The 12,947-nt window shown below is 38.4% G+C and overlaps 1 protein-coding gene across 1 annotated transcript in view; it reads left to right on the forward strand.

Moving 5' to 3' along the window:
- LOC149012611 (helicase-like transcription factor CHR28) overlaps positions 1-12,947 on the forward strand; it is a 39,166-nt gene that overhangs the window by 5,238 nt on the left and 20,981 nt on the right. The window contains exons 3-7 of the mRNA XM_089159861.1: positions 31-635; positions 6,657-6,728; positions 6,809-6,886; positions 6,997-7,906; positions 11,606-11,736. Of these exons, the coding sequence (XP_089015987.1) occupies positions 31-635; positions 6,657-6,728; positions 6,809-6,886; positions 6,997-7,906; positions 11,606-11,736 (1,796 nt within the window). The remainder of the gene's footprint in view (positions 1-30; positions 636-6,656; positions 6,729-6,808; positions 6,887-6,996; positions 7,907-11,605; positions 11,737-12,947) is intronic.

Consider the following 12,947-nt stretch of genomic DNA (forward strand, 5'->3'; position numbering starts at 1 on the left):
ATGGGTACTGAATAATTGCTTAATATGCAGGTTATAATGGGTCTTCTCAGAAGTCTGTATTGCTTGAAAATACATCACCTTCTATTGAAAGGTCAACAAACCATGATCACTATCCAAGGACTAAACTCCAAATGAACCCAGCTTATGGTGATACCTGGAAAATCTCAAATCAGGAGAGTGCCCTGATGGATGATGCTAAATGCTCCAGAGAAAATGAAAATACAAGTTGGTCAATGAATTTTGTAGACATTGAAAATCTTGGAAAAACAACTGATTCCTGGAATGATGAGATTCTTGGTACAACTTCTGGGAAGGTTTCATCCCAACAAAATTCAAGGAGAATTATTTCACCAATTCATAATCATTCTACACCAAGTACTAAATCAAAAAGTTCTTTGGAGAATGGGACTAGCAACTACATACCAGATAATTATGGCAAAACCTATCATAATGACGATGATGATGTTATTATGTATGAAAATAGAGGAAGTAGGCTTCTACCTACATCTGTGATGCAGGTCAAGCCTACTAGTTTATTGTACAGTAGTTCAAGTGATCCTGCATATCGTCTTCGTTTGGGAGAAGAAAGATCTGCAGAGAATGATGAGAGAGTTATCTTTCAAGCAGCTCTACAGGTATATTCCAGTTTGAACTTTAGATCTCTTCCTATTGTCTTATTATGTTTAAACTGTGTACCGATTTGTTAGTAAACCTTTGAATTTATTTCTATTGTCTGAAATCAAATGATTTATCATTGTTTCCTAACAAGTGACTGTTTATCATCTATTCTTTCCACAGTGGAAAAATGATTACATCAAGACTACATAAAATGAAAAATATTAGTGGAGTCATTGCTGAATGCAGGATCATATTGCCCGGTTGAAACCGGGAGGTCTGAATTAGAGTTGTGTAAAATCTTTTAAACTTGTTCTGAGCACCTTGAACACCTTTGGTATTCCATCACTGGTGGCATTGTCTCAATCAACATTAACTGCATGAAATTTTCAACACAAAATTGATAGTTGTACTTTACAATGTTTCTTACTTCCAGCACACATGAAATGCACAATCACAAATACTGACTGGCTGGGGCAGTGCAAAGTTTGACAGTCCCACATACAGTCATTGCGCTTTTGCTTTACCACCACAAGGTGACCATGATGTAACCCCAGGTCAAGGGCCAGTCTTCAGGATCCTCTTTCAGAGAAACCAGCAGTAATTAGGGTTTTAACTTTACTGTTTTAGGTCAAGCTTCACTTCTAATGGACAGCAGCTGTATATGGTCTAACATCAGCTAGGGTTAAGGAGGGTCTAGGGTTGATTTAGGTACGATGAGAAGGAGAGTAGGATTTGACTAAGCTGTAGTCAGGTGGGAAATTGAGGAAAACAACTCTGTTTTAGCAGAATTTTAATTATAGTATTATTCCTCGACTAGGGTTTTCAAATTAGGGTTTTTTTGTTATTTATTTTTTTTATTTTCTAGGGTTTTGGGGATAGGGTTAGGGGTGGGACTGGGAGGGAAGGTGGAGACTGGAGAGGGGGAAGATGATGGTTATCCTAGGGGAAAAGGTTAGATTAATGCTTTGTGGTCAAATATGATGTGCTCTAAGATGATATTTAGGATCTTGAGGATACATAACCCATCCAATGGGAGATATAAGATAAATTCCTTGAGATGGAAGCTTGGGTCTCTAGGTGTCCGAGTGGGTTGAAACTTGGAGGGAATGTAGGTACTGATATCGGGATATGATCCCCCAAGTTTTGCTGGGTTTGGGTGACTAAATTAAAAGATATTAAGGTTCTTGTTTTTAGGGTCTTGGGAAGTACGAAAATTCAAGAAAATAATTATATCTTAAAATTGGACGGTCAAAATGGGGTCAAACTAGGGTCTAAGGTCACCGAGTTTGTCCCTTAGGCAGAGTGCTTAATCTACCGCAGTTAGTCCAAACTTCCTTATTACTTGAAAGTTAGTCCAAACTTCCTTATTACTTGAAAGTAGCTCTTGTCACTGTAACCTTGATAATTCATGGTAAGTTAGCTATTAGACCTACTTACTCTTCACTAAAATGCACCAAATGCTGTCAAGGGTTAAGAAACATCCTACTGGTACTAGAATTTGTCAATTGCAATTGTCATTCTTCAGTCTAAGTAGAATTTTTTTTGTAATTATATCTGTTAACAAACACAGCTGGGGACTTATTTTCCCTTAACTTTTTGTTGCTTATAATTGGTGAGTATTCTGAACACTGAAAGCAGCCATTAATTTTGATTAGGCCATGAAAACAAATATGGTAGTAAATTCTGTTGCAGCTGTTAACACCCAGTTAGCATGAACTGTAGAGCATGTAGTTTACCTTGCAAGCAGGACCTGAATTGTGTCTCCACTAATTTGTTAGCTAATGCAACTATGAGCTTGGCCAAGTGGGATAATTAAGCTTAATCATTTAGGTCCTAATTATCATGCCTCTTAAAAGGGCTGCAAAAATTCAAGGGCAGAGTGGAAATGCACTCTACATTTAAGGTGATCTCCCTTGCATTAGTACATGCTGATGGATACATTAAGCAACAAAAGCAACACACCCCAAACTAAAAAAAATTAAATGATTAGCATATATTACACAATAAGTACCCAAACAGAATCACCATTTCAGTTCTAAAGTTAAATTTAAACCTCAGGGTCATACCAACCTACACTATGCATGGACCCAAATGACTCCTCTTCAAATTTCAGTCCTCTGCTGGGTGAAACAACTTACAGGTGGCTATAACAGAAACATGGTTGATACAAGAAGTAGTTGAGCAGTTGTTCAATTCTATCAAAATCTAAGGATTGAAGAGGAAGACAAACCCAGAAGTTAGGAAAGCAATCAAAGACAGCAGTTCAGTCAAAGTTGTTTGACCAAAAAAAAAAAAAGTTAGTCTCCATTTTCTTTTCAAAAGGCAGAAAGAAAGGAGGAAAATGGATACGAAAGAAAATATAATATGAATAGAACAATGCCATGAGTCCCATGACTCAAACCATTCCTCATAACATGAAAAGGGTTTTTCTAAGAGAGACACAAATTCAATTGACAGATAGATCTAGATATCAAGTCAATACATGAACATTCAATATATACTGGTATTAGACATTCATTATCAAACCAGAACTTCACAAAATAGAGGACAAACATAGATGAAATATAGGTTCAAGTTCCACTACCTTCTAACACGAGATATACATTAAACAGACATCTACAATATCACCAACTTCCATCTAATTCATTGAGTCAAAAAAGGGTGAAAAGCTAAAAAAATAACAAAAGCAACTCCAAGTAAAACCACAAAATAGAGAATATTTCAAACCAATTGTTGATGCCTGCCTTTGATTTGGTAGAAGCCGAATAAGAAGAAGATGTAGGACCAGCTTGATTTTGCAGAAGCCAACGAAGAAGAAGATCTGAGACTTGCAGCGAGAGTTGCAGAGAGACAACTCAAGAGTCGATCGATGGAGTTTGCCTTTATCATGAAACAAGAGACTAGGGTTATGAGTCGATGGACATCGCCTTTCTCAACATTTTGCAGAAGAAGAAGATTTGAGAGACTTGCAGCGAGAGTTGCAGAGATACAACTCAAGAGTCCATCAATGGACTCTGCCTTTCTCGGGAGACAGAGACTAGGGTTGAGAGTTAGAGTTCGTATTTCTCAAGATACAAGGCATTCTATGGAATCACCCATATTTATACCATGCTTGAATTTTCATGATTCTATTTGGGGAAACCACCTCTTGAGGTGGCTTCTATGGAATCAAGTTCTTACACTAAGTTGCGGAATCCACTGGATTCCATGGAATCACGTTGATTCCGAGTCAATATAGAACCAAACGTTTTTTTCTTCTTCTTGGAATCATGATTCCCTGGAATCCGGGAATTGCGGAACCAAACACAGGCTTAGAGTTTTAGTTAGTTGACTAATCGAGATAAATTAAAGGGAAATTGATCTGAAGTGGGAAGGAAGCCCGGTAACCTTTGAGGTTCTCTGGCTTCTTCAGCTGTAGCAGCAGTAGTGATGCAAACCAGGGTTTAGGGTTGGATATCCAGGATCCTCTTAAATAAGAACCAGCTCTGATTAAGGCTTCTAGGTGTTTCAGCTATGGTTTTAAAGGGCCTAAAAGGTTGCTGGAATGCTGAAAACAGGTCTGAAATTTAAGAAAATTCTAATTCAGAATTCAAAATTTGAATTCTAGGTCAAGACTAGAGTTTGGTTGGGTTGGGGATGGACTGGGGTGGTTGTGATTAAGTTTCAGAGCTGTTTCCCAATGATACTTCAACAACCTTAACCAGTTTAGAGGGTTAGAACTCAGAATTCTAGAAGTCTCTAACTAAGGTAGGTTTGCATAAAAGAAGACCAGATCCCTATTCAGCAGGCTTGGCGACTCTAGGAAGGGTATAATAGGGTGTTTTGGGGCTGGAATGAGGTAGTCATAGTTAGGATGGATCTAAAAATGTGGGAAGAAGGTTTGGGAAAGGGGCTGGAATGATGGGGAAAGGGCTGTACTTGTTTGTGGAGAAGGATGGCTGTGATTGTTGATTGAATGCTGGAAGAAGAAGAAACAACTTGAAAATTGCAGAAACAAAGCTCAAAAAACAGCTGCAGGTCACCCTCTCAGGGATCCCACGATTATACCAAGTCTTTCTTCAATTCACGATTTCATTAACTCAAAACTGAAAAATTGCATGAATAACTAGGCTATTTATAGCGTCCAGGCCCTCCACTGACCTTCCTAGGCTCAACTAATGAATCCTTACTAAATTGGGATCGATTACCCACTTAAATAGAACTTGAACTAAAATAGACCTTTTAAGATAAGGTTCCTAAAATTGGGGAATCCCATCCTTACCTACTAACAACTCCAACTAACAATCAAAGACCAACATTAACTCAACAATTAAGACCCCAAATTAGGAAATAAAAATATAATTATTTTTCTAAAATAAAACTGGACTTGGTCAACCAAATATGACTCAATCAATGGGTAGGAAAATGACCATTCTACCCCTGGATGGGCTTGGGCCCCTTTCTTGGCTCTTTTGGGTTGGTTGGGGACTGGATACATTTAGTAGGTATTTAGATCACTTCATAAGTTTCTTGAAGAAGGATCTAATGCATGGATAAATCAGTAATGGGTGGCCGAACACCAATAAAAGCGAAAGAAGGAAAGGTGATCAAAGCCGAGAAGAAAGGGTTCCTTGAAGGTGATCAGAGGCAAGAAGAAAAGGATTCCTTAGGCTGATACAGAAGCTTTGATACCATGTCAGAATCCAAGATCTTGTAACCAACCCAAGAGCAGAGAAAAGAGAGAAGAATAGAGAAGAAGAAAGAAAAAGAGGAGAAGTGTCATTGCAAGTCAAGGAAGAAGGCCCGTAATTAGATGATTTTTCTAATTTCCGAAATCATAGGGTTGGTTTCTAGACGATACCTGCATATCTTATTGAAATGCTCCTCCTTTTCATTACAAATGGACCAAAATTGTCCATTTTCGGTTTGATCCTAGTGGGATGATCAATCTTGGTTGAAATTTCGACCTAGATGGATCGTAGCTTAGTACTAATTTTTTGGCTGGGACAACTCATATTGGTTTATTTTGGTCAGTTTGACTGAAATTTGAAACAATTGGTGGCACGACCACATTCATCGGAAGCTTTTACATGCCCTTGTATGGAGAAGTGATCCAATTGAGATCGAAGGAATTAGAACTTAGAAGAATTAGGGGCAGACCTAAGATAACTTTTAGGGAAAGTGTTGAAAAAAGATATGCATAAGTTAGCAATGTACCTAGTATGGCCTCAAATAGAGCTGATTGGAAGGCAATGATCCATGTAGCCAACCTAATTTAGTTGGGAGAAGGCTTATTGTTGTTGGTGTTGTACTCTCTCAACTTCTTCATCCTCAAGATGCTATTGAATCTCTCAGCTTCGTAATCCTCAAGATGCCAGATGTGTCATTTTTTCTGATAGGTGAGACAATATCCTAGGAGAAATCAAAAGAATAAATACAGTATCTTGTGAGCTATCATGGTGTCCAGGAGCTTTGTTACTGCTTAAGTGTCTGGTGTTGCCTCAGCTCTCAGCCCCTCAAGCACATTGAATTGCCTAGATGGGTTGACAACTATGGAGCCTACATCTATGGCATAATGTGCTCATAGGGCTCAATCTGCGAGGAATGCTTTACAGAAACAATGGCTTAGAATTCCTTATGCTTCTTCAACTCTTCCCAATACAAGTAAATGATGATTCTTGCTGCGACAAAGACTTAGGAGATCCTTCTACTGCTCCAATTCCTGATGATGACAAAGGCTAGGACAATAATGCCAAATCTTAAACAAGCACCAACTGGATGGGTTTGTAATTTTAAATCATAAAATTGTAATAACCCAGTTACATCAGTGGTCTAGGTCTTTCAAAATTCAACACTGCCTAAAACCATAAAAGTGGTATCTGTGAATGTGGATTACCTTGACTGCTCCCCTAGACATAGAAATCAAACAGAATTTGGGAAAGGATTTTTTTGGGGTCCTACGTTTCATCTTTCAACCACAAATGATGTTTGATCTGATTCAGTGCTATACTGTTTTGCTATATGGAACATTTGATCCTCTCCTTTGCTTTTTGTTGCAGGATCTTTCACAGCCAAAGCTAGAAGCTACTTTACCTGATGGTCTTTTGGTGGTGCCTCTATTAAGGCACCAGGTATGTTACTTTGTTCATGGTTGCATTTCTCCATAATTGATGTTTCTTTTATATTAGACGATGTTATGTTATTCATACAGAAAATTGCTCTGGCATGGATGCTGCAAAAGGAAACACTTAGTATGCATTGTTTAGGTGGAATTCTGGCCGATGATCAGGTTTCTTGTTCTTCTTTATCTGATTTCTCAATTCTATTCTGTTTATTTCGTAGATTTTTTGGGTTTTTGCTTAACATTTTTCCTGGGCTCATCCTGTTGCTATCGAACAGGGCCTTGGTAAGACTATATCGACGATTGCCCTTATACAAATGCAGATGCATTTGCAGTCAAAATACACTGCAAGAGATCAATGCACATCAAAACCTGAACCCTTGAGTTTGGATGACGATGATGATAATGGTGTTTCTGATTTTGTAAAGTTAAAGAATGATGAAGAATCGAGCGACGTTAAAAAGACTCCAAAGTTAGTTAGTGCTGTTCCTGCATTTTGTAAGGTTAAACCTTCAGCGGGTACTTTGGTTGTGTGTCCAGCCAGTATTCTTCGTCAGTGGGCCAGGGAACTGAATGACAAGGTCCCTGATAGTTCTAAATTGCAAGTTTTGATTTATCATGGAGGCTCTAGAACAAAGGATCCTGTTGAGCTAGCAAAATATGATGTGGTTCTCACAACCTATTCCATTGTAACTAATGAAGTTCCAAAGCAAGCTTTAGTTGATGATGATGATGATGGTGACCAAAGAAATGGGGAAAAGTATGGATTATCATCAGAATTTTCAACCAGTAAGAAAAGGAAAAAGATGTCTAACTCCAGCAAGAGAGGAAAGAAAGGTAGGAAGGGAACTGATGGTTCATCTCTTGACATTGGTTGTGGAGCACTTGCTAGGGTTGTTTGGTTCAGGGTGGTATTAGATGAAGCTCAAACCATAAAAAACCACAGAACTCAAGTAGCCAGAGCTTGCTGTGGTCTTCGAGCAAAAAAAAGGTGGTGCTTATCAGGAACTCCGATGCAAAATTCAGTTGATGATATGTTCAGCTACTTCAGATTTCTGAAGTATGATCCATATGCTGTCTATAAAAATTTCTATCTTCAGATAAAGAACCCAATATCTAGAGATGCATCCAGTGGTTACAAGAAACTTCAAGCTGTTCTGAAGACCATAATGCTGCGCCGTAGAAAAGGTGACTTTCTTTGTTCTTTTTATTCATTGATGACAGAGTACTGGTAGCTCAAATGATCTAGGATATTTTCTAATCTAGGGGTGCATGTTAAGGGATCATTTTACTTGACTTCTATTTTACTGCCAAAGCATCCTAAGTCCTAACAGGATAACCTGAAGATGGTTAAACCTATCCAGCACCACTTTTAATGTTGGATCTGTTCTTCCAGGATCTATATGAAGCAAACTTGAACTTGCAAATTAAAATTAGGGTTTCAGTTCCACTGTTTGGATCAAACTCCCTTTTTTTTTTGGGTGGGGGGGGGGAGAAGAGTGTTGTCCTATCCAATATATACCAAAACTGATGGCTAGCATAATACTTCTGAAATTTGGGTCTTCATTGTAGAAACTGATAGAGTCCAGATCTAGGGTTTCCAGTGCAGGGTTGGGGCTCTAACTTGGATGAAGTGAAGGGGTTGGCTAAAATCTTCCAATACTGGAGAATTTTGAAGGGTGGAATGGCTGAACTTAATGACAAATGGTTTCTAGGTCTCCTTTGTGAGTTCTCTGTGAACTCTATAAACAAAAAAACAAAGATCTAGAGAAGATGAATTGGATCTCCTTAGAAACGACAACCAAATCATTATGTGGAGTAGAAAGGAATTCCCCTTTGATCCTTTGAAGATCCATTCTAGCCAAGTCATCTCCATGGTTACTATGATTGGGGTGGTCTCACAATGACTTTATGGGAAACCACTTCTTTTCAGTAACAGACTTCCCAAGGCAGAAATTTCTAGGGCAGATCTCTGTAGCAGACTGATTCCACAGTCAGAGAAAAGAACTAGGACTCTAAACACCTAGCAGCCAACTTCCTCCTGGACTTCAACTAGAAGGGAAACCAACACTTGAGCTTTAAACATCCAGCACCATCAGTTACCTGGATTTTTGACTTTGGAGATGAGAGAACTATCTCCTGTAGAGAACAAAGGCTATTCAAGTTTGCTCAATGCAAAATTTTATTCCTCAATATAATTTCATTTTCCCACAATGAGCACATTACCTGGGGGTTGTATCAGTGAAATTACAGGTTCTATCCCTATATGGAGTGGATGAAACTAGTCAGTGTAAACACTAAAATACTGCAACTTAAATTGACCGAACTGTTTTTACTTGAGTCATCTAACTTTTAACTGGTTACATGACCTCTAAAATGAAATTAAACTAATTTGTAAGCCATCTTCCTACTTAGCCTAGGTAATCAATTTTCAGCCCATGGCTACAAACCTTAGGACAAAGGCCCAACAACTATCTATTCCAAAGGAAAACAGCCCAACCCTGGTTCGATCTGCATCACCTCTGCTTAAAATCTTAGTTGGACTAGTGTATACCACACAAATAGTGTCTTATCATCCAAAGCATTTCTCTTGCCACATCGGACCTGGATTGTAAGAAGAGTTCCATTGTAGCTGAGTTACTTTCCTTTTGTCCAGCTTATTAGTCAGATAAGTACTGCAAATCTCAACTTTCCATGTCCTACGCTCACTTTGTAATTATTGGTAGAACTTACTGAGGTGTGAAATAAACCTAAAATCTCAAAGAGGACTTTAGACATGTATATGTACTCCTCGAGACACCTTCCCTGGCCAGCTCATTAGCCATGAAGATGTGAATGTCCTCATGGGACATCTTTCCCTCTTTTACATCCAAATATCTGATGGAAGACCAAAGCTGATTATCGATGCATCAAAGCCTTGGACTAACCCAAATCCATTTGGGAACCCCGATCAAGAAGCGGGTCTGCAGAATAGATTTTAGACTAGTGGAAGTTTGAGATTTTATCATTTATTTTATTTGGAAAATTATGTAAGTAGATCTTTTAATTTGGGGTGGGGAGATATAAAGGAATAAATTAAGTTAATTTTAAATTGTTAAAATCCTAATACAATTTTTTCTTATTCAGCTGTGTTTGTTTTATTATTATCATAGCTCAGGATGTTGCTTAGATCTCGGAAATAGATTGGTAGTCGGTAATAGCAGTCTTGGTAATGTGACGAGATGACATGCTAAACCAAAAAGTTAGATCAAATCAACCAACAGTTCAACCAAATTATAGAACTTTCCAACTCAACCAAGAGTCACTAGACCTTCCGAGACATTGACAGAACTTGTTCTATGCACATTGTTTTTTGCTCATGCAAATTCAACTTCTGGAACTTGCAGTTTTTGCTTGATTTCAGCTGGGAAATTAACCAGAGCTGCTGTATAAGTGTATTGTTGCTAGATACATCTACAAGAAATCCAACATAGATATAAGTAAACCATTTTTGGTGTTCCATCATCATGCCTGGTTTCTGAAGTTGTCACTGTGGTTCACATCCCTCATCTTTAGTGTTGCAGACATCATGAGCTGGAGATTCCCTTGTTGAACTCCCACTGGATTCTCCGCTGAAACTCCAGAGTTTGTTGGACGTTAGTCCAATCTCTCTCTCTCTCTCCCCATCATTCTTGCTTGTTATTCATCTCAATTTTTGTTTCCCAAAATTGGTCCCTATCCTATACTTATTATAATTTGATCTTTTTCGTTTTCACTTCCTGAGTTTTATTTTTTACTTCCCAGCATTGTCCTTCCCTCTTCTCTAATTCTATTTTGTCTTTATCAGATTCCAAGTTTAGCCCTCACCACCTATCATTGCACACAATACATCACACTACTTGTTTTAGTTTGTTGTCCAATAAATTTCATTTTTGCTGTTGTTATCGTAAACCCACTACATCATTGAGGTTGATCATGAATAGCATTAGATCGTTGGCCCATCAAAGCCGATGTTTATGAATGCTGATCTTTTCACTATATAGAATTCTCGGTTGAGGTTATGCAGCACAGAAATTTTATAAACTACGGTAAATTTTATGCAGCACAGAAATGGACCAACCCAGATCTGTTCGGGAAAGCAAATCGAGAACCAGATCCAAATGTGGATTTTAGTTTAGTGGATGTTTGGAATTGATTGGGATAATTAAGTAAGCAGATTTGTTAATTTGGTTAAGGATATATAGGAATAGTTTAGTTACTTTAAATTGTTAAGAGTCCTAGCATAATTGTTTTCTTATCCAGTTGCTTTTCTTTTATTATCTGTATGCTTATAATTAAGGTATTGAGAAATAGAAAAGGATGGTTAGAAGCTTGACATGGATTTGCTCTTTTCCCCAACCCTTTTTTTCTTTTGCAGTTCCTTGTCCCTCCCCTTGCAATTCTGATTCTTCTCAGGGTTCCTCTCTTCTCCTCATTTTCTCTTTTTTATTCTTTTTTCCCACTTTTCTGGTCCTCATTACTTGTACTTCAGGTTCGTTTCAGAAGATAAAATAACCATGTGATAGGGGGATGGATGCTGGTTTCACAGCATCACTAAATGCATCATGAACTCTTTTAAGTAGGCCTCAGAAGTAATTGCAGACGATTGACATCATCCTGGAAGGCTAGAATGCACAAAAATGTCAGTGAAGATGACAAAACAGCAATAGGATAAGCTTAGTGACAGGTTGTAGCTATTGAATTTCATGTAGAAACTGATGCCATATTCTCTCATTCATTCTAGAATAAAATCTTTGTACAATTGAGTGATGCAGTCGTGTAGTATTTGACTTATATTTCATAGCAGATCCTGTACTTTTGATCATGCTCATAGCTTGGCTGCACTGATTTTGGATAATTTTGTTATAGATACGCTGCTTGATGGGGAGCCTATCATTAATCTGCCACCAAAATCAGTATTCTTGACAAAGGTGGAGTTCTCTACTGAGGAAAGGGCTTTCTATTTAAACCTAGAAGCAGATTCACGTTCGCAGTTCAAGGTATTCATGATGCTCTCACTCTCTTTTTAATGATCTTAATTTAGCCAACCTGGATTATACTCTTCATGGCTACGATCATAGATCTGTCATTAGCAAATTTGTTGTTTGCATCAGCTAGTTTATAATAGCTTTGGGAAACCAATACTTAAAATGCGTAGTGTTAGAATTTTTATCTTAAGTAGCTCTTGATGTCTTAACTAGTAATAATGAGCTTATTCTGACCAATTAATTACTAGTGTCTGCTGGCTGGTTGCCTCATGTAAATGTTGCTTACTTTAGATTGTATTTCAATGGTTGACACCAACATGGTGGAAGACTCCCGGAGATCTCGCACCATGAAAAACGAGATCTCGACATTTTGACTTTGCAAAAGGTCCCGTAGGCTAAAACTTGGTTTTTAGCCTATTTGATGCCTTTTGAACAAACTAGTGGCCTTGGATGGGACAGCCCTAAGTATGATTTCTAAGTCTGACCCAAATTGGAACTTCAGATTAGAGAATGCAAGGTTTATAACATGTAATATAAAACCTTAAGGCATTATGAATCATGTGTATCAAATACATCAAAAAACAAAAATGTCAACAAGAAAACATACATAAGAAAAAAAAAACTAAACTTCCAAAAAAAAAAAAAAAAAAAAAAAACCCAATTAAAAATTTTAAAAAAATAATAAAAAAAAGTTATAAAAAAAAGGGGGGGGGGGTGTGTTTTTTGTTGGTGTTGTGGGGGGGGGGGGGGGGGGGGGTGTGAGGTTGAGTTTGACAAAAAAAAAAAAAATGTAAGAGTAAAAGGGGGTGGGGGGGGGGGGGGGGGGGGGGGGGGGGGGGGGGGGGGGGGGGGGGGGGGGGGGGGAGAGAGAGGGAGAGGGGGGGGGGGGGGGGGGGGGGGCGGCGCGGGCCCCCCCCCCCCCCCCCCCCGCCCCCCCGTCTCCTCTGCGGTGTGGGGGGGGGGATATGGACTCAAAATGATTTGGATTCTTGTATACTACCTATTTCAAGCATAATAAACACAATGGAACTAGTATTTTGTAAAAAAAAAACCATTTAAATTTATCATTCAAGTATACTAACAAATGACTGGTTCCGACAAGTGCGAACTGTATTGCATACATGCATAAAATCAACAACATACATGAATTGTTTGGTAGAATGGTTACATATACAATAAGTCAATAAAATAAAATGACCGACTAGATCAAGTGATGGTGTCTC

This window comes from Hakea prostrata, chromosome 6 (assembly GCF_041222555.1).
Source record: "Hakea prostrata isolate BN-2017 chromosome 6, UWA_Hpros_2, whole genome shotgun sequence".
Classification (NCBI taxonomy): domain Eukaryota; kingdom Viridiplantae; phylum Streptophyta; class Magnoliopsida; order Proteales; family Proteaceae; genus Hakea; species Hakea prostrata.